This window comes from Rhopalosiphum padi, chromosome 1 (assembly GCF_020882245.1).
Source record: "Rhopalosiphum padi isolate XX-2018 chromosome 1, ASM2088224v1, whole genome shotgun sequence".
In the NCBI taxonomy this organism is placed as follows: domain Eukaryota; kingdom Metazoa; phylum Arthropoda; class Insecta; order Hemiptera; family Aphididae; genus Rhopalosiphum; species Rhopalosiphum padi.
The window spans coordinates 60,536,363-60,558,364 of NC_083597.1; the positions used below are offsets into that span (position 1 = coordinate 60,536,363).

General features: G+C 31.4%; 3 protein-coding genes across 7 annotated transcripts; 1 reads left to right on the plus strand and 2 right to left on the minus strand.

Annotated features, from left to right (window-relative positions):
• Nucleotides 1–568: 568 nt before the first annotated feature.
• Nucleotides 569–11,281, minus strand: LOC132923256 (tyrosine-protein kinase Abl). 2 transcript variants are annotated; one of them, XM_060987131.1, is made up of 13 exons: nt 10,663–11,281; nt 9,179–9,433; nt 8,806–9,107; nt 8,445–8,717; nt 8,218–8,302; nt 7,958–8,135; nt 7,726–7,897; nt 7,550–7,662; nt 6,583–6,725; nt 6,390–6,491; nt 6,194–6,320; nt 6,002–6,126; nt 569–4,562 (listed from the first exon to the last, which is right to left on the minus strand). In XM_060987131.1, exons 1-13 carry the CDS (start codon nt 10,796–10,798, stop codon nt 2,842–2,844), a joined length of 3,732 nt encoding a protein of 1,243 aa, XP_060843114.1. In that variant the 5' UTR covers nt 10,799–11,281; the 3' UTR covers nt 569–2,841. The 2 variants fall into 2 exon arrangements, with proteins under 2 accessions (XP_060843114.1, XP_060843105.1); XM_060987122.1 differs by having other exon boundaries at nt 6,194–6,323; nt 10,663–11,280.
• Nucleotides 11,282–11,415: 134 nt separating this feature from the next.
• Nucleotides 11,416–14,063, plus strand: LOC132923294 (ubiquinol-cytochrome-c reductase complex assembly factor 1). The gene is made up of 6 exons (XM_060987192.1): nt 11,416–11,680; nt 12,776–12,982; nt 13,077–13,149; nt 13,221–13,390; nt 13,633–13,824; nt 13,901–14,063. Exons 1-6 carry the CDS (start codon nt 11,678–11,680, stop codon nt 13,973–13,975), a joined length of 720 nt encoding a protein of 239 aa, XP_060843175.1. The 5' UTR covers nt 11,416–11,677; the 3' UTR covers nt 13,976–14,063.
• Nucleotides 13,859–20,399, minus strand: LOC132923277 (embryonic polarity protein dorsal-like). Of its 4 annotated transcripts, none has more exons than XM_060987173.1 (12): nt 20,093–20,399; nt 19,655–19,737; nt 18,685–18,905; nt 18,359–18,602; nt 18,116–18,256; nt 17,933–18,031; nt 17,733–17,866; nt 17,555–17,651; nt 16,336–16,413; nt 15,189–15,266; nt 14,935–15,120; nt 13,859–14,475 (listed from the first exon to the last, which is right to left on the minus strand). In XM_060987173.1, the coding sequence occupies exons 2-12, from the start codon at nt 19,707–19,709 to the stop codon at nt 14,060–14,062; spliced, it is 1,749 nt and encodes a 582-aa protein (XP_060843156.1). In that variant the 5' UTR covers nt 19,710–19,737; nt 20,093–20,399; the 3' UTR covers nt 13,859–14,059. The 4 variants fall into 4 exon arrangements, with proteins under 4 accessions (XP_060843156.1, XP_060843146.1, XP_060843139.1 ...); XM_060987163.1 differs by having other exon boundaries at nt 19,655–19,763; XM_060987156.1 differs by having other exon boundaries at nt 19,655–19,773.
• Between the last annotated feature and the right edge of the window lie 1,603 nt (nt 20,400–22,002).

Genomic DNA, 22,002 nt, shown 5'->3' on the forward strand with positions numbered 1-22,002 from the left:
GGCTGAAATGAAATAGCTCATTTTTTTAGGTGGTAAATTTATTTCGGCCAATGGGCGGCAAAAACCTTAATCCGGCCCTGAAAACAATAACTTTATAATTAATTTTCGGGAAGGTTCGCCATCCGTTATACTTTAATATAAGTAAACAATTTGTTAACGATTAGAAATTTCTTAAATGTTACTTACAATCGCACGTTATTGTGATCTTCCATATCGGTACGGCTACGCGCTCTATCCACCGAGAGAACATGTGCATCCCTGCCATCGATACCGGTTGTTCCACGCAAGATATCATGTGGTGATGCACAGAAGAACCTATTTTCGTAAGTCCGCGGCGTTTTCTCTTGCCGGACAGGATGTGTATAGGTAGAATGTAGATTATGATGGGTTGCAGTTGCAGAGACGCGTTAACTATTCAAATACCAGACTTGCAAAATCGCTATAGCTCTATAAGTAATAGTCAACTATAGGACCTATAGTATAAGCACTATTACAGTCAGGAATTGAAGTGGAGTCAGTCAATAATTGATGAAAACGAACAAAATAAACAAACGATTTTACAACAATATTTAAATATTATAAAAATTACATTTATTTCTAATCGTAACATTGTCAATAGTATATCTTATAGTACTCACTATTATTTTTTTATATATATATTATATTAACATACATTATTGATTTATAAAATAAAATAATATCGTTGTAATAAATATTTTACATTTGCTTCCGCACAGTAAGTTCTATATATCTAATATAATAATAGACGTAAAACTTATATGAAGACAGACGGAGCGCAAAAACAGTACACATCGTAAGATTTATTAATAGAAATTAGAAAATAATATAATATTTAGGTATAACGTGCATTTTTGATACGAAAAAAAATATAACCTACTACTATAAAGACTAGATCAGTATTTTAAAATGAAACATTTTTATTTTTATTACATAGACATAATATATATATATATAAATTATATGATTAGGTACGTAGATCTACATAGTATATTTAAAGATATTTTTTTCTCTCTTATACGCACACAATATTGCGATGAACATGTGTGTATTATGCTACCGCAATATTAATAATTTATAAAGGCCTACCAGTGGACAAAATCATTTCAGTCTTTTCAATTTTTTTTATATATATAATTGAATTAAATATTACGTTGATCAAAGACTCAAAAACCGCATTTTTACAATAAGATGCAGGCGTACGATTCATTAACGATACGTGTATCGAACAAGAGGGAAAACAAGGAAGTGGGGTTGGGTTAAATATGTAATTAATAATAATAATAATAATAATAATAATAAAAATCATACACATAAAAAACACAAAGAAGATATAAATCGATATCATGGTGTAATCATCTTACAGGTATGGTAAAAATTAACAAATCATTGAGCAACAAAATATGGGCAGTTTAATTTTTTAGGTAGAAATATAAAAAAAAATTAGTGACGAAATAAATTTACAGACACACACACATACATACACACACACGCACACACATAAACGCGCATTTTATCTTCCGTTCAGAATGGAATAAGTAGAGACCAAACACATAAAAAGAAAAAACAAATGGGTATAATAATAATCTTTGTATGCCGACCTTACTGCTCACATAAATCTCTGTCAACTCGGTAGTAAATAAAAACCAATTCAAGTAGAGTACTAATATCGGGACTTAATTAAATACTCTACTGGTTTTCATAATAAATATAGTAAGAATATGTTTTCATAATAATATGAATAAACCCACAAGTCCAAAAAAAATCACATGACGTCGCGGGAACACTTCTAAAAAAACAAGTCTAAAGCGATAAAAAATATTACGTGTAATGGTTTTATTATTTATTATTATAATTAACATATTAAATTTTATTCTTGGGGACCTCTCGTGTATACCTTTTATGAGCAGTTCGAATATTAAACGACGGAATGCGTTTACCAAAGGACTAAGCAAAGGGCCGATGTCTCATTTTTGCTGCACAACACACTTGGAATGATTTCATAAATGTAAAATGTATACATTATATTGTAGTATAATATACAATATTGTCTATGATTCTAATTTGTATACAAATACGAAGTACACGATATAATTACTTTTTTTTTGTTTACCAATAAACTGAACGCTTGACAATTAAAAACGAAAAAGCGCAAGGATATAGTGTGTAGTGTTACCGAAATATTGTTGGTGTTACTGGTACTTTACGACGGAAGGGAACAACTACAACTCGGGGCGTAGAGAATAAAAGTATTTATAATTATACGTTTGACCGTCAGTTGATCAAAAACCGATCAGTTCGATAATCGAGAAATACAAAGAAACATATTAAATAATGACGGAAATGAGAATTTACATCGGGACGTTATTGTCAAAACGTAACAATGGAAATAATAACGACAATTGATGTGTCGACATCGAAGTCACACACACTCACGCATCATACACGTAACATGTATACGTATATAATATTATTATAATGCTAATGTTTCAAGTATACACTTATTTTGTTGTTTTCAAATATTATCATAAGAGAAAGTATATATATATATTAAGTCTGCACAGTCAAAACTCAAAATAATTATAATAATAATAATAATAATAACCATAATAATAAAAAATAATAAATAATTCCGTATAGAATATATATCGTTAAAGGAATGTGACGCCGCGGCGTCGGGGCGGTATATTCGCAGAGCAAGCGTGTAATACATAATAATATTCATAAGTATATATGATAATAAAATATATTATAATAGGTAGTAAGGTAAGTGTTTTGTGTAGAACAATACGACTACACTCGGCGGCGGCGGGCCCGCGAGTTTTATCTCTGTATGACGTTCAGTATGTCCTTGAGGGTGCCGTCCAGCGTTTGGAATATGGTCGAGTGGTCGGCCTGCTGACGGCCACCGCCCGCGGACCGCATCTGCCTAGACTGCGATTCCAACCTGTTGAGCAGCTCGCGCAGGTGAAACCTGAGGTTCGGCGGGGCCGCGGTGTCCGCGTAGTTGAGGCACGACGAGTGGAAGCCGCCCACCTTGTCGGACAGCGACAGCCAGCCGGCCGACGTGACGGTGGGCGCGGCGCGTAGGGCCCGCAGACTGTTGTCCACCGTCTGCCACTGTTCCACGATGTTGGACGGGGACACCGCGCCCGGAGTCGCGTATATCGCGTTGGATTTGTTGGACGACTTGGTGGCGGCGGCGGCGGCGGCAGCTGCTGCCGCCGCCGACGACGGCTTCACCGGCACGGCCGGTCGGTTGTCGTCGTGCGGGGGCGGCCAGACCCGTCTTTCCTTCGCTGTCACCGCCACTGCTACTTCCGACGGCGGGCTCTCGCCTTCCCAAAGTTTCTTCAAGCTGCTTATGCTGCCGGTGCTCCGCCTCTTGTCGTCGCCGCCATCGCCGCCGTCACCGGTAGATTCCACCAAATCGCCGCCGTCTTTTTTCTCGTCGATTTTCACTTTTTTCAATTGTGATTTGATTTCCGCAATGTTGTTGTCGATGCGCTGCAACTGTTGCTGCTGGTGATTGTGGTGAACGAGGTGATATTGATCGCGTTCGTCCTTGGCGCTCACCTTCCTGAGGCTCGTCTTGAAGTCGACCGGAGACGCAGGCCGCTGCTGCTGGTCTTCCTTGCCCGCGACGCCACCGCCGCCCACCGTGGTCGTCTTCTTGTCACCGATCGCGGATTGATGTTTCAGTTCCATCATCTCTTTCATGATGTCCGGCACGAGACTTTTCACGTCTTTGGCGGCGGTGTCTTCGTCCGATGACGGTGACACTTCGGCGACCGCAATGTTCTTTTTCGACAAAACGGGCGACGGCTCGACCGCCGCCCCGGGTTTGTTGTTCTGCTCGGCCGGATGCAGTCTGTCCTTGCGTGCCGCGACGCACTTCAGTCTGGCCGGTTCCGATTTGGCACTGTTGCACGAGTCCGTCGACGGTTCTCTGTGCCTGAGACTCACGCCGAATCGGAACGTGGACATTTCCTCGTGGTCGAGGTCTTCGGGCGGTGGCGGCGGCGGGAATTCGAGATCCGCGAGGTTTGGCGGTGCTGTCGGTTGGGCGCGGACAGTCCGCGGCGAGGAAGGCTGAAAATTTGTCGACGAGTTACTCCTAGTCATATTACCTGGTTGTTGGAAAGGTCGACGTAACGGCATGTTGGTGCTGCGGTGCAAGCTGGCCGGCGGTTTGGCGGTTCCCGTTTCGGCCGACTCGCCGTTGCCGTGTCTCAGCGACTCTAGGTATGCGCCGATGCGCGCCCCCTTTGGCAACGTGCCGTAGCGGTTGATGGCGCGCTTCACGTTTTGCACTTCCAGCGCCGCGACCTTTGGTGTGTCTAAGTTGCCAGTGTCTCTTTGGTAAAGTGGGTGTGACGCTTGGTGTTTGGACGTCTTTTTGGTGAGGGAACCACGATGGACTCGGTTCAACTGCGGTATGTGAGTACACTCGTTTTCGGTTTCTACCGGTTCGGCGCTTTCCTCACTAGCACCATCGCTATCGGCAAGACTGTTAACTACATTTTGCAACTCTTTGGTAATTCCTGCAACCACATTTAAAGCCAAAACAATGATTTAATAGACATAAGACTTCAAAAAATATTCCAAAAAAAATTTTCAGTATACCGCTAACAAGTATTAACGCTTTACTTTTACTAAAAACAAAACATTATGATAACTCATCAAAAAATTAACAAATAATTTGTTTGCAAGAAGTAGACTCATACAGTAGCGTACGCAGGGGAAGGGGGCTAACGGGCTGAAGCCCCTCCCCCCCATTGCCCGTATTATTATTTTTTTTCTTAAATCTACCAACTATTTAATATAGCGTGTATTTACCCATTTATTAGAACCACGGACTAAAAAATATTAATAAAATAATAAATATTATATAGGTATTATAATATACATTTATATATAATTTGTTCATTTTTTTTTTATTTTATGCTTAATTTAAGTAAGAAATAAAAAAGCAACTATTTTAATTTTTAAGCCAATGCGCTCCATTTAATTCCAGACTTCACCTGCTAAGAGTGCTAAGACCACTGCTTCGTTCGAACCTTACCCTACCCATCATAATCATTCTCTATAAAACTCTTCTTCAACCAATATGGACATACAGTATAGTAATCTAGGGTTCCGCTAAGAACTCGAACAAGAAAACTATATAAGCTTTCCAAAACATCACTCATCGTTTAATCACTGGTGCACCTTGGTTCGTTTCGAAGGAGACCCTAAACTCCGACCCCAAATTACCTTCCATCGACGATACAGCTGCTATCTTCTATAAACGCTTCCACGCCAAACTTCAAGATATTCTTAACCAATTAATCAATAAGTTAACTTCACAAACACTTCCAGGTAACTCAACCAGACGCCTTAAGAGAAAATGGTGCCGTGATTTGATAACTCAAGTTAAAACTAAAGTGTCACAAATGTGTGATTCCCTCCTCATGTGCTTATTCCTGTTAATTGTCTGTACATTTATTATTATTACTTATTGTACTATGTATAGATCGTAATAATTTTTATTTTCAAGCCCCCCCCCCCCCATTGTAAAATCCTGCGTACGCCACTTGACTCATACATAATTATTCATAATGCATACAAAATAATTATTAATTTTTATTTATTTATAAATTACATTGCCCCCACATAAATTATGTAAATTTTAAGTTTTTAGTATAGAACATTGTGCTTTGATTATTTGTTCAAATTAAATACAATCATCCCTCCTCAATAACGAATCAAAAATAAATCTCTTTTTAAACATGAAATATTTTTTAAGATTTTTAAATTTATAATTTGTTAGTTGCTAATTAATTTACATCTATAGCATATTATTATATTTATTATTTAATTCAGATTAGCAAATTTTTTAATATAATTTGGTTAATTAATATGTATTAGGCCTATAAAAGGAACAATATTGATTATGTAAAATGTCAAACTTTTATTCATATACTTTTTGAATTAAACAAACCGTTTGGTGGAAAGTTGTCTTCGAAAAAATGTTGTGGAGGAAGAGACATAGCTGCATCGTTTTGATCAGCCATTACTGGACCACCATAATGTGAATCCCTAAATGAACTGCACGATGACAACAAACTGAAAATATAAAATGTTGCAGGGTTTTTTAATAATTAGATAATAACTAAAAATATAACAAACTTACCTAGTACGTTTTGGTGGTGCCGGTGCTGTTTTTCCACGTTTATTAGTCGGACGTCGTAATTGCACAAGGCTTCCTTTCACCACTGGTCCACCAAATGTAGACAAATTACGTTCAACTTGTGTAATTGCTTCTGAAAAATATTTAGTATTTATAAAATATTTCAAACACTTTTAATTTAAATAATAATATAGTTTACCACTAGATTCCAAGGAGGTACCCATGATATTTGAATTATTACCGTGAGCCTTTTTATGTGATAGTTGGGGTGTTGAGCTCCCTTGTAATTGTTTTTCCACCTCTACAATAAACAATAGAAACCTTTATTTATTACAACTCTATTCTAATATATAAATTAATTATATATTTTTTTTATGTTGAATTAATTTTACCTTCAATAATATTTGATTCTTGAAACATATTTTCCAAAGCATGATGAATTTCTTTAAAAGACGGCCTCTCATTTGGAGCCCATTGCCAGCACTGTTTCATTAGCTGATATATATTTGGTGGACATCCAGGTGGACAATCCATTCTAATAATAAAATATGTGTTTGTTTAAATATAATCTATGGTTGTCAATTTTTCATAATTTTTAACAAAAAATGCATAGAATTAAAAATTGAATATTCTATTAAAAATTGAACACCAATAAATTTTGATGGAAGAAAATCCCACAAATAAAACTCACTACCACCACCAATAATCTTCAACCTCATCAGCTAATCACTCCCAACTCTTCAAGGGTAATTAATAAACCCCTAAATGTAATATTAGGGACACTTGCAGTATTTTAAAATAACACATATGCCATAGTATTGAATAATTATTGTTTCTTTTTTAAGTTAATATCTAATCATATTTTTACTAATAGTTAATTGTTATGAATGCGCATTCTGCTACTGAATTAAATTTTACTAATATATTCTTGAAAAAATAAAATGATATTATTATACTAATGTTAGTATATTAAATGTATGAGCTCGAGGATAAAACAATAATTATTGTTCTAATATGAATAGATAATATCAAGAGATTCAAGGAATAATATAAATTCCTAACTAAAAAAAAACCAAAAAAATTTTATAGTAGATTATTTTTTAATTCAAATTTGAACAGATCCTTACAAAGAAATTTCTCTTCAAATTTTATCGTAACACTAGTACCTCAGCAATACCAAGTTCCCAGGACCTCACAAAATGTATCACTCAACATGCATGTAAACTTTCATTCATTTATAATTTAAACTTAATTATATTGATTTAGTTCACGTTTAATACATCAATTTTATAAGAGTCCAGCAGCTAAATTACAAGTACAAAGCTTAAAATAAGATTCTATAAAAATGTATTATTGTACCTGTATCCTTTTTCTAGCATATGATAAACATCAGTTAGATCAACTCCAGGATATGGTGACATACCATATGTGGCAATTTCCCATAGTAAAACACCAAATGCCCACACATCAGACTTAAATGAAAAAAATATTTTACATTAAAAATTAATTTAAAATACCATTTAAATAAGGCATACTTTGGTTGAGAATTTATTATAAGCTAAGCCTTCAGGAGCAGTCCACTTTATAGGAAATTTTGCACCTGCATGTGCTGTGTATGTATCGTCTCGCATTAATCGGGCCAAACCAAAATCAGCAACTTTAACAAGATGATTTTCTCCAACAAGACAGTTACGTGCAGCCAAATCCCTATAATAACAAATTATAAGCACTCAACTAATAAAAATTAATATTTTTAAAAACATTTACCTATGAATAAACATGCGACTTTCTAAATAACTCATTGCACTAGCTATTTGAGTGGCCATATACATAAGTACAACTGCATTAATATTTTCCCTATTGCCTTGCCGTAAATAATCCAACAAATTTCCTTTGCTCATAAATTCTGTTATTATATAAAATGGTGGTTCTCTAGTACAAACCCCTAAACATTTTGAATAAACAAAAAATGTGAATGAATAATTAATATTAACAATAAATTTCAATTTTAAACTATTATATTATACCTAGCAATTGAACTAAATTTGGATGTTTCATTTCCTTCATAATGGCCGCTTCTTCTAAAAAATCTTTGAGTGCCATTGTGTCTTCCTGTGAAATTATTAAATTTATCATGTTAAAAAATCGTTGCAAGTATACAGACACAAAACTGATACCACAATAAATTAACATCACAATAGGAAAATTAAAAAAAAATTAATTTTCAAAAATTCCTAAAAAATAAAATAATTACCTTCAAGGTTTTGACGGCAACAGTCATATTATATCGTTTCCATACAGCTTCATAAACATCACCATATTGTCCTCCACCAAGTTTGTGTCTCATAACAATATCTGTCCGATTAATTTCCCACTCATCAGGTTCAGGACTAAGTGCAAATACAGTAGGTTTGTTATGTTTAGGAGCTGGATACAAAAGTTGTGTAATAAGACCATCAGAATGCATTGAATGATGATGAACTAATTCAGCAAGGGTATTAAAACGACTCTCAGTAGTCACATATACCTAGATACAATAAAGCAATTATAAATATCAAATGCCATTCTGATTTAAAAATTAATAGCTGAAATAATAATAATAGTATATTATATACTTTTCCATCAGAGGTATCTTCATTAATGCGATAATGGTAAACACGCCCTTCATATCGTAATGAAATAGATCTTTGACCTGGAGAACTTTCGCTCTCTCGGACTAAAAAACTACCGTTTATTCCAGAACTAAGCAAATATTCAGCAGCATTTCTTGATATAGGACCATGATACCAAGAATGTTTCTCTAATGAGTTAACGGGTGTAACATAATTTGATGGCACCCATCCAACTTGTCCTGGTGATGCATGTGCTTCACACCATTCACCACTTTTATTGTAAGATAATATACGAACTTGTTCTCCTATTCAAAAAAGTAATAAAAAAAATATTATTTATAACCTAAAAATCAATGAGTGATTATTTAACAATAACCTTTTTTAAGACTAAGTTGGTTGTCACCGCCTGCTTGAAAATCATATAAAGCAACAAATAACTGTGGATCATCATCTTCTTGGGATTGCAATAAGTTTTCTTTTGATGTCCATCGAATTGAAGATTCTAAATTGCTTGAAATTGTTCCACCAATTGAACCACCTGAACTCCCACCACCTGAAGGAATGGTCCCCGGAGGATCACCATCAGGAAGATCTGGTATGTGAGGTAAAGGTCTGCTTTGTAATAATGCTTCTGCAAAAATAAATTGTAATTTTAAATTATTAAATAAATATAACTAATATTTACTACATTTCAGAATATGTAATTAATAGTATTAAAAATATTATTTATATTTCAAATAATTTTAAATTATTATAAACTGATTCTATAATTTTATAATATTTAAGTTATGATTAACTATATAATTGGTCTACAAAAATAATAAATGAACTCATATTTTTTAATCAAAAAAACTAGTTAAATGAAACTTACAGCTTATATTAAGTACCTATATTATAATTATTTAGTACCTAATTAACATCAATAAATCTATATTTCAATACAATTACAAATACATGACAACCTATTACTTGATAATTTATTGTATTATTGAAACTATAATAAATTTCAGTAAAGTAGATTTAATTCAATGTTTAGTTAAACTCGATTACGCTATCATTTGATTTAAATAGTTGATACATAATTATATAATAAGTATCGGTACCTATTTCGCTAAAATTTAATTATTTTTGTATAAACCTTATTCCTATACTAATCGTTATCTCAATTTACTTACTGCCATAAAATATAATCAAATATAGGTACAAAATTAAGATGATTTTAGTAATTTAAAGTTGGTTTAAAATCATAAATTATTAGATACATATTTGTTTAACTTGTAATAAAAAATCATGAACTTAATTCTACCTTTAAACTTATACCTAATTACCTATCATTATTTTGTACAGTTTGTTTAAATTTATGGATATGACACCTATTGGTTAGATTAGTTAAAGTATATGGATATAATATACTAAATATAATTTATATTTTACTAAATGGTTTACTATAGTATTAATTATCAGTTATTAATCAAACTTTAAAATTGTCAAATAACATAGTAATTAATTAGAGCTTAAAAAAATTATTCAAGTACTGACTAACATTTATCTACTTAATCTACTATACCCATAACCTATTAAAAAGTGTGCACTAATATTTTAAATTGTTGTATACCTATTTTTAAATGAAAATTATATTTATTAAACTGTACTTAATTGTGTTGCCAATTAAACAGAGAACATTCCCATCTTTTTTTTTTTTTTACTTTTAGCTGTATACTGTAAAATGACAAATTGAAATGATTTAGATATTATACAGCAGTACATGGCACATTAATACATTATAGTTATTGATAGTGTCTGTGACTCACATCTAACACATCTGTGATGTATAATAATATATGAGTATCGCATACTCACCACTGTGTTCGGTGAATATGTTGAGACCTTGGTTCTTTCCGTCTTTGACGTTGGAAAACCGCGGCTTGGACCTGATGCTGCGCACGGTCAGCGATCCTGAGGTCAGGGCGCGATCCTTGGTCTGCTGCGCGCCCATAATTAGAGACCATTACCCGGACAGATGGACGGTGTTCAATCCGCGACAGTGGCGGACGTGCATAGGGGAACACCTCTGAACGAACGTTGACCAAATAGTAATTGGCCGGCGGGGCGCATTGCCGTGAAAACGCTGAAAACCGAAACAGGACGGGTGCAGATCGCGCACAATACGCACGCACGCAACTTCCGCGCCGACTTGACTCGGCAGTCGGCTTAGAAGGCAGCGACGACGGCAACTTGCGCGAGGAAACCCGCGGCGGACCGACGGACTTATTGGTAATTATTGTCACTACTGCAGTACTGCTGATCGTTGTTACTATTATTATTGTTGTTATTGTTGTTGTTATTTGTTTTATGTCGGTCGTCACTAGTCAACTGCTCATCACTAGACATCCGACTTCGTTTACGGTGATGTACTGATGTACGGTGTCTGATTTTCTTCTCCAGTTTTCTAGCTTATCGCTTATCGCCGTAACACCCGCGTATGCTCCAAGTTTTCGTCTATACCCTGGTTCGTCGATGATAACCGGTTATACGACCATTGGATGAATTGAAATGAAATGTATTCAGTGATACTACTGCGAAACGGCCGATAAGCGTTATCAAGAATGTTGTTTTTAATATTATAATTTTAATTCATGGTTTGTACTTATAAGGTACCAACTATATAACAGGCAATAGCCCCGTCGAAGACCAGCTCGTTAGCCAATTTATTCATCAACCAATACAAACTACTGTCAGACTGTCTGCAAGCAAGTGAAATATTACAAAATTTTGTGCAATATTCAAAATTGCCCAGTAGTTAATAGTTGAATTAGTAGGTACATTACAAATTATTTACTCGTGCAAGGTAACTCGTCAATTAAAGTTCGATCAAATGGTAAGTCTGTCTTCATACGTATTATATTGTAATAATCACAGGGGACTCCAGGTCGCAGCCCCCAATGGGTTACTGATGCAAAATATCTTTCTTCCTAAAAAAAGTATTTTCCTAAACCGTGTTTACAGAATCTGATCTGAGATTCAAGAACATTTTTCATACAATTTTGAGTGTTCCCTCATATTTGTTCATTACAAAAAAAATTTAAGTAGGCTCCTTCATGTGTCTCCCTTCTTCCTCCTACTCTTAGACCACATATTTCAATTATTTTGAAAGGCAAAAATTAAAGCAGAAAAGTAGTAAATTCAACCCTCAAAGATATTTTCAAAACCTGGTGCCTATGGTATTAATATTCCACTTTTGATTACGACATACATCATTATGATGAATTAATGGTATCTACCTAGTTTCAGAAAACCTCTAAATCATAATTTTCCATATTTTTTAAGTTATAAATAATAAAACAAAATATGAATGATTGAAAATGATTGTTTATTATTCATCACAAATTAAGATATTACAGGTATAATATCTTAGTTGTGGTATTAATACTTTATCCAATATTTAATGACGATAGCTTAAAAAAGAAAAGGTTAATAATATACTTACTATTTAATGAATTTATCTTTAAATTCTTGCTTTTGTTAAACATTATATTAACTGTTTAAAAATTTTCATTTTCCAAAACAATGTATTAACTAAAAGCGATTGTACACAGTATTTCTGAGAATTAATTATTAAACATTTTGTTATATTTTGACTTGATGTTTTCAAGTAACCTCAAACACTTATTATTTTCAATATATTATGTTGGATTAAGTTGTATTAGTCACCTTTAAATATATTCCTAGATTTCTGAGGCTCAAAAAAAAAAATAACAAGTATAATTTTTTACATATTTTATTTTTAAATGTATATAGAATAGATAAGTTAATTAGGAATTGGTGTTTTTTAAACTTACTCGATAATAAGCTCTGTTTCCCCCCCCCCCACGCCCAAAAAAAATGCCAATCAAATATCTGTTATTTAAATCATAAAAAGAATTTATAAACTTATTACTAATAACAGGTTAGTAACTAAGTATTTTTCTTTTAGTTGCTTGTGCCGATGAGAAATATTTTGACTTTCCAAGCTAGATCAGTTTGTATTGCTATAAAATCAAATGGCTCAATATATCCAAATAATACAAATTTTGTAATCTCAAAACGCCATGCTGTCACAGATTTTGTTAGTGTTAAAACTAAAAGTAAGGTTTCTGAATTTATTGACAGATTTCAAATAATGAATCCGCTAAATAAGTCAGTAAGTAAATAAACAATATTATACTATCAACATTTCTCTTGTTAATATTTTGATCACTTTTATACCTAATTATTTAAACACTGGCATTTTATAGAAATATGAAGCAAATAGTTGGATTTTATATGAAAAATTGGTTGATCAAATTCCTTTTGATCAGATCATGTCAAGTAATAAAATAAGTGTAACATACTTATTTAAACATTCTTTTTACTTTCTTAAAACTATTATTCATTTTCAGAACTTAACTTACCAGATACATTCAATTCATGGTTTATTATAACAGAACTTCACTTATGGATGATATTTGTACGTTTAATGAATGAAGGTACTAAAGGAACTATGATTAGAAATTTTCTCATGGAAGCATTATGGAATGATGTTGAATTTCGTTCTAAAAAATTAGCAACTGTAAGTTTTTCAGGAGATAAGTTGCTCTATGACAGCTAAAAAAATTACACGTATATATGACTTTCATAATATTATAAGTGGTATTATATTACATTTTAAACATACAAATCTATAAATAAGCTTATATGGTTTGAGAAAAAAAATGATTAATCATAATTTTTAAGTAACATTATTACTAATTAACAAAAAGGAACTTTTAACATAATAAAATATATAAATAATAACCATTTTAATACTATTAGGTAAGTTCAGATGTTCGGCATCGACAAATAAAGGAATTGAGTGATCAGTTACGAGGAGCATTAGTAGGTTATGATGAAGGATGGCTCAGTAATGATATGGTCTTAGCTAGTATGGTATGGCGTAGAGTATTCAATAAAGAATGTAATGACCCAGAACAAATTGAATTAGTAGTGAAATATATCAGGAAACAGGTAAAATAAAAAATATATTAACTCATATGGTAACTTTGAGTTTGTCAATATTTTATTTTATATATATTTTCAACAGATGTCCATTCTTCAATTGCAAACATTTGATAGTTTATTTACAAAAAAAGATGTCAAATGGATAAAATTTGTATAGAAGTAATGTAAAAAGAAAACGGTGTATATTATATATAATATTTTACCTAACAAAGTTATAAATAGATATTTTAACAATCAATAATTAATTACGTTTGGTGTAAATCTCACAGAATTCATTGAGAGTATTGTCGGCAATCCTATCAAAACTGTCCGACATATTTATATTTTCTTGAACTACTATTTCTTCATCAGGCTTTCCTTGAGCACTATTCTCAGCTAAATGTAAACTAGCTGACAAATTAGCTGACAACACGTGTTCACTGTCTTCCAACAAGGTAAATTCCCTCAAATCACTAGAATCTAAACGATCTAAACTTGAGAATGTAGTTTCCATAAGATTAGGCTCATTATTGCCTTCTGTTGGACATGGTAAAGGTGTTATAGTTATGGTTGTTGGTGGAGCATAATTTTTTTGAGATGATGTATTTTGACTATTAAGTGTAGGACATACTTCTGTAATAGTACAACCACTGATTGTGCCACAATTAGTTTGAATCCCTGTATAATTCCATAAAAATTATTAAAATATATTAATTTTAAGTTATTTTTTATAACAAAATCAGAAATAGAAGATTAAAGCATTGAGCAATAAGTATATGTTTCAACTTAAAAATAATCATGAAATTATTTTGAACAAAGTGTTTTATCATGTAAATTTAAAATTAAAATATTTTAAAAAAAGAAAATTTTTAGGCACTAGCTTCTAATTGTAACATTAATTTAATAATAAAATATTATTGATGCTTTTTAACTATTATTATCAACAAGCTTTAAAAAAAATCAATCATTATATGTTTTTAAGAATTTTTTGATTTTACCATTTATCATTGGCATATAAAGTTGTATTATCTAGCAGTAGTGTATTAATATACAATATATATTTTAATGCTAGTTATGTACTTTATTTTTTCTTTATCATAATGTTCTATATTAGAGATAGAATGAAAATTATTTTACCTGTAGGTGGTCGAATAATATTGGTCTTCAGTAATGTATTCTGCCCAAACATTGAGCTAGAATTTACATTTGGGAACTGGTATTCAAGTGGCGAAGGTGTTCTCGAGTTATACATAGGTGAATGTTGACCAAGAACACTTGAATTTGGAAGTGGATATAAACCACTATAAGGATTGGGACTAGTTTCTAATATACAATAAATATAAGTAATATTAATTTTTGAATGTAAAAATTTGAAAATATGTAATTCGAACCTGGTTCTTCTTTGACAGAAATAGACAATTGGTCAATAACCATTCCATCGATAAAATTAGAAGGTTGAGCCATAAGTCCTAAAATAATAGAATTAATAATAAAAACAGAATTTTGTTACAATTAAAAAATAAAGCAATGGCATGCAAATGTTACTGTTAGAAAACACTTAACAAATAAAGCAATTACAAACAGAAATAAAATTCTAAACATGATAAATCACATTGTTTTAAGAAAATAATGTACAAAAGATGATAATGATCTACATTCTACAATTACTTAAGAAAATCTATTTAGAAAAACAAATATATATCTAACACAAGATGGAATACTAGGTGTATCAAATCAACTAAAAAATATTTTTCATATTAAAATATAATTTATTCTTGTACTTACTTTAAAAAAAATACAGAGCTAATATCATTTATAATCCTGATTTATGTATATTTGCATGATAATTTTTTTTTATTGGAGCTATATACAAATTTATTAACTGCGTAGGTGCTGCAAATATTTTTTTAGAGGTGGAGAAAGTAATATTCATTTACCAACCCTGATTAAGAAACTATAGAATATTATTTAAACAAAAGTTTAACTACATTTTGGAATAAGGACCATTTTTTAAAATAAAAATTAATATAAGCGCTCAAGTACTAGAATTGTATAAATATTTTATTTCAAGTATTGCATGCTTGTATTCTTTTTAAATAAAATAGGAAACATAATCTAATACACATTATATCCCATCCAGTATCTTGAAATCTACTTAAGAAAACCACAAATAACCAAGAAATACTCTACCCTACTTTTACTTACTTATTACTTCCTCAATTTTATTTGATCCTTCTTCTCCTTGTATTTTCACATACTAAATATTAAATAAACTACAAAATTTCTATGTATATAATATATGTATATATTATACTTGAACATGTATAGAAAAGGAAAGAAACACAATTAGGCTTGTACAGAGATATACACATTATCACGTGTTCGTTAAATTTATAAATACTAGTATCATGCTAATTAAATGAAACTGACATAAACTGAATGACACCGGCACCGAATAGTAACATTTTTTTAAATCACCTTACATCGCCCAGGGTTGTTTATAAAAGCTTATATGTCATTTATATTATTTTTACTCACTAGGGTCACTCTGTAATTGCCTCAAAAGTTCACTTTCGCTAGATAATTTCTGTCTTTTCCTTTTCAACATGGCTGGATCTATAACGCGCAATAAAAAAATCAATAAACATTGTATAAACTTAAAATAATAAAATATATTTTTGAACATTAACTTGGCTCACAATATTTAACTGCAATATAAAAATGTATACCCATAAACAATATTAGAAAAAGAACATGAAAATTATGATCAAAAACAAAAGTTATACAATTATTTATATAATGAAAAAGAAAAAAAGTTGTTAATATGTTAATTTTATTAACTATGGACTAGATCTTAATTTTCTCTACTCCTATAATTAAATTATACTCTAGTATCAAACTAAGTAAAATTGAATTGTTAGTACAAGCAAAATATTTCAATGTTCACTGCCAGTCAATAATTAAATTAAATTATTTTAAAACCCTGATACGTTTATTTTTTTAATTCAACAATTTGTTTGATAAATGTTGAGCAAAATGATAGTCAACTCTATCTTTTGATTACATTATTTTACAGTTGTAACTGTGCCCCCTTCAACAGTACTATAATACATAGACGATTCATCAAACTCCGACATGGCTGCATGAGGTGCTACAGAAGTATATAAGGCATAATTTTCTGCTTCTGTCAAAGGAGTATCATTAATAGGTTCATTGATACTACTATTCGATGAACACATTGATTTACTTCTTTTCCGCATACTCAATAATTTATGCAACAGTTTGATTTTTGATGGTTTTTCTTGTACTGTAGGAAGATATTTTGTTGGTCTAGGATTTTTTTTAACTCTTTTTGGTGGCAACGGTGGTGCAGTATTATTGTCAAACTTTGGTTTAGAACTGCTAGGAGGTCTAGGTGGTAAAATTGATACATCTTCGTAACTCTGACATCTTTCAGGTATGGAACATGGATTTTTAAATGCCATTTGAAGACTAGAGTAAGTTCCACGCAAATCTTCACCCATAACCTCTGAAGAAGAACTAATTGAATCTTCTTTATTCTCTTTATTAATGTCATAACATATATCCTCATTGACCTCCATAGGTTCATCTTTTATTTCCACTTTAATATCTTCATCCTCATTATCTTTATTTTTATCAAAAACGCTAAGCGGTACTTTTTCTTCTGGTTGATCATCTGCCCAATAGTCATTGAAACTTTTTTCTGGTAGCCTATCATATTTCTGGGGGGACATACCTGAATCAACCGGAGTGAACAAAAATGGACGAGCTTCACTACACATGCCATCTGTAGGTCGTTTTAACTGAATCCATACATTTATTGGACCATCAATCTAAATTAAAAATTAAATAAAAATATTCATCCATAAATATGTTAATTTGTACATTGAAAATTTATAAAAATTGGAATTTACCTGCATTACTTTATACTTCGGAGTCCTAAAACTAATAGCCACTTGTTTATGTACATCTGAAGGTTGAAAATCAGCATAACCTTCCCAAGTACATACACCATCTTTTTCCTCAAAGAATCTTACTTGGATATCATCTAAATTGATAATATACACAAGAAAACATTACAATATTAAAAAAAAAAAATTTATTTGTATTTTACCTTTTGTAACTTTTTCACATAATAATATGATTTCTCTACCACCTACAACTGAAGCTGCTGCATCACTTAATCTACATATCACTAAATCCGACATCGCTTCTAAAATAAAATAAAAAATATAGAAGTTATTTAAGATAATAACAGTTGAATGCTAGTGATTTTATAACATTTAAACAAACTAACTTTTATCATAAATAGGATCTGATACAATTGGTTCAAGGATACTATATTTTCCTTTTTGTGTACCACCTAGAAATGCTTGAAAACATAACCTTACTGCATTTAAGTCAATTGAAGTTGGGTTATCTTTATGTGAAAATCCAGCTATAAAATATTTAAAAATACATGTACATAGTGTTCCATTCTGGTTTAAATAAAATTTTAAATTAATAAATAAATAGTATATATGTTTAACAATTTACTTACTCCTAAATGGATCTACTCTTATTTCTTCTCGTACTTTGAGAGCCTCATCTATATCTTTTCTTTTTACACATTGTATTCCTAAGTTTTGAAAACTTGCTGTCATTGATTCATTATTGATTTCAATAGTACAAATTCCTCTTTTACAGTTGTCACGTCCTACAAGGTTATGAGGATGAGGTCGAAATGGTCTGTCTTTTGTGACACAGGATACAACAACAACTGCTCTCCCTTTATACCCCACTATCTGAAACCAAAATCAAAAAAATTATTATAATAGGAAAAAATTAATTTTATAATTAATAAAAATACTTTATTAATGGCATTACTTGAATTGTTGGGTAGGTTTTATTTTCAGTAGTGCTATTAACTCCGGGTATACTTCCAGCTGATCTACCTTCACACTCATATCTAAACCTCAAAGCTTTTGATGCAGGCTGTTCAACTATTTTGATATATGGTGTAGCTATTGGTCTTCGCCCATTATTTGATGATGGACCGTCCATTTGTTGCACAGTGTCAGTTCTTACGTGCTCTTCAATGACCTCGACTAAATAATGTTAATTTTTAAATGTAATAATTTAATTTTATAACATATTTGTAATAATATACTACTACAAAATGCAACATAATTAAAGCAAAATTAGTGTGCAAAATTTGTCTAGGTATATTATCCACATGTTTAATATATTTTTTAATTATTATTAATATACTCCATAATAACAAATAAAAAATAAGAAAAATATTTAAATAATGATTTGTTTAATGACAATAATTAAAATATAAAAAACTAAAACATTTTAACTATTTATAAATACAAAAATAAAAAATGAATATTGAATAACAAATATTTTATTTTAAACAAAATTATTTTGTATGTCTTCAAATTATAATATGCATTGAATATCTTATTCCCATAAGTTTATACAATTAAAAATATTTATTGATGCAATCAAACATTATGCAGCAGACAATACATAAGTAATTAAATATTATAACGTGCACAAGCAAAACACTGAACAACAACAAGTGAATACAAATATTTAGGAGAATTTGAATATTTATATTAATTAAAAATATTTTGACAAAATAAACTCAAGAACCATCAAATGAATATTGTATAATTAATTATACTTGTTTTCAAGATCCAAAAATCACAGTATTTTTCAAAGAGCCCAGAATTAAAGAAACACTAAAACTTAAATATTTTTTATCAATAATATAGTCTATCTATATGATACACTGTACAACCTTAATATTATAATGAATAATTTGAAAATTAATTTTTTTTTTACTTACTGACATCACTAAGATGGAGATCGGGGATATTAGATTGATTATCATTCAGATCCATAATCAATCGATTCACAATTTATTAACAACTACAATAACAAACAAGCGTACACATCTGAAATCAACTAAACTAAGATATAAAATCATTCCAATAAATACGTGCAGTATAAGTAAGTAGAAAAAAAAATTGATTGACAAGTCTTCGTCAAACGAACACAATAATAGTAGAAACACAGTAGGTAATCGCATGCCACAATTATTGCCAGGTGAGAGACGAACACACGTAAACTAAACACAATGATATACAATGCAGAAACCCCGCACATATAGGAAGGTGGTCACAGTTTGCGGTAACGACATACCAGCAGCGGAAAAAAAATAATATTATTTGTTCGTCGAGTGTGTACGGTGTACTTTTATAGGTATTTTGAAAATTCGATTTACCAGTGTTATGCGGCAAAGGGGCATTATTTGCCCGATTCGAAATTGACGATGGTTTTGTACTTTTGTTGTACTTTCAGCCCAGGTGGTAGCGACAACGACGCCGCCGTAACTCGTAAGTATAATAACAGCGACACAACCAAAGCAGTAAAGAGTAAAAATAAAACTTCAGATGTGTAATGAACGAGATACGAGACGAGAAAAAAATGAAAACGAAAAAAAAACAAAACAAATAGATAAAGGAGGGAGAAGCTGCAGCTGCTGTTGGCGATGAGCGAGCGCCAAGACGAGCGCGCTGGCTGCTTTGGCCAATGCGCAGGGTGCCAAGACCTGTAGCGGAAATAGTCGGGTGCGCAGTGCCACAGTGTTTCCAGATAGTCCGTAGTCCGTCCGTCTCCGATATTATAAATATAAGATATTATGATGGTTATATTATTAAAGTAAATGATATAATATATATCTAATACAACATAATTAAGTATAGAATTTAATCTAATAAATTGTATACGTGTGTGGTGTTAAACTAAACGTATACGGCGGTTCGACGGTATGAATGTTCAATATCAGCTTAGGTGCATGCTGTGCGGAATTGCGAATACTTAATAGAATTCGGAGGGGCTAAGTGCTAGAGTATTTTACCTTGGTCCCCGCGGTCCTATAAGTATTATTGTATAAAGTACATAAATATTTAACATTAAAAATATATGACGTGAAATTAAATTTAATAATTTCAATATAATCTAATGATATCCACATGACCGTATATGGTAGTCTATAATATTATTAAATTTAAAATAATTGTTTATAATTGTTTCTTTTTTATTCTTAGTAAAATCTTTAAAAAAAAAAAAATGTTTACACATTTTGAGACCTTGGCAATTTATGTAAAATACGTATCTATTATACACTGAATATCTCCATATAATTTAGGGATACTCAAATCCCCCTTTCTCGGGCCACGATCACCAAGTGTTATTATATTTTTAAAATAGTTATGATATATAGAGCTCGCATTTTATTTACGACTTATCCTATTTCTTAGGTGCATTTTGCGCAATTAAAATTACACCAAAGTACGACTTAAATCCGATTAATGAAGTCTAAATTTCAAATCTCTTTACCTATTCTGCTTATATTTGCATATAGTGAATATTTTAAGGTTTAGTACCTACCATATTAAATTTATGATTTTTCTAATATTGTAAATACCTAATTAAAAATGTTCTATTAATCCACTATTATTTTGAACATTTACGACAATGATTAATGATAATATTATTATCATTAATTATTTATGTGTATGGCCAGAAGGTATCGACAATTAATTAGATGTAGGTACAACGCATTAAATCGTTTTTGCGAATTTATATTCGAGGCGTAGGTACCTACTCGCAGTCCAGCGGGTTTTACCTACGAGTATATAGGTATGTAATATGTAAGTATGTTGAATAAACGCTCTTTAGTTACGCAACATATTTTTCACATTTAATGTATTGTATGTTTCATGTATTTATAATTTATTTATTTAATTTTTATGTTCCTATATATTATATATAATACATTATTTTAAATTTTAAACAATATTTCCTTTTTTTTTACACTGATTCGTGGAAAATAATCGAATATCATTAATCAATAGGACATAGGTACTTAATAAATTTAAAGGCATATAAAAGGCATTTTAATAAATTTATAGTCATTAACATTTGAGCTCTAACTTATGAACACCAATGATTTACCAACAGTGGGATTAAAATGTTATAACTTGACATTGCGAAATCATGTATAACTGTATAACGTTCACCCAGTGGCACCGAAGTACCGAACTCAGATGTCATGTGAACATTGGTGCACATACAGGGGTGCTTAGCACAATAGCACCCCCAACTTATTTTGTTTAAAGTGCAATTTTG

What these genes read in the sequence shown, in the direction of transcription:
- LOC132923256 (XM_060987122.1), bottom strand. Translation starts at nt 10,798, where the DNA reads ATGGGCGCGCAGCAGACCAAGGATCGCGCCCTGACCTCAGGATCGCTG. An exon ending in AAGATACCTCTGATGGAAAA is followed by an intron (nt 8,718 to 8,805) that starts GTATATAATATA and finishes TATTGTATCTAG; the next exon opens with GTATATGTGACTACTGAGAG. An exon ending in AAATTTAGTTCAATTGCTAG is followed by an intron (nt 8,136 to 8,217) that starts GTATAATATAAT and finishes CAAAATGTTTAG; the next exon opens with GGGTTTGTACTAGAGAACCA.
- LOC132923294 (XM_060987192.1), top strand. An exon ending in TGAATCCGCTAAATAAGTCA is followed by an intron (nt 12,983 to 13,076) that starts GTAAGTAAATAA and finishes GGCATTTTATAG; the next exon opens with AAATATGAAGCAAATAGTTG. An exon ending in TGAAATATATCAGGAAACAG is followed by an intron (nt 13,825 to 13,900) that starts GTAAAATAAAAA and finishes TATTTTCAACAG; the next exon opens with ATGTCCATTCTTCAATTGCA.
- LOC132923277 (XM_060987173.1), bottom strand. Translation starts at nt 19,709, where the DNA reads ATGGATCTGAATGATAATCAATCTAATATCCCCGATCTCCATCTTAGT. An exon ending in TCTCCATCTTAGTGATGTCA is followed by an intron (nt 18,906 to 19,654) that starts GTAAGTAAAAAA and finishes AACATTATTTAG; the next exon opens with TCGAGGTCATTGAAGAGCAC. An exon ending in GTTCACTCCGGTTGATTCAG is followed by an intron (nt 16,414 to 17,554) that starts GTATGTCCCCCC and finishes TGCGCGTTATAG; the next exon opens with ATCCAGCCATGTTGAAAAGG.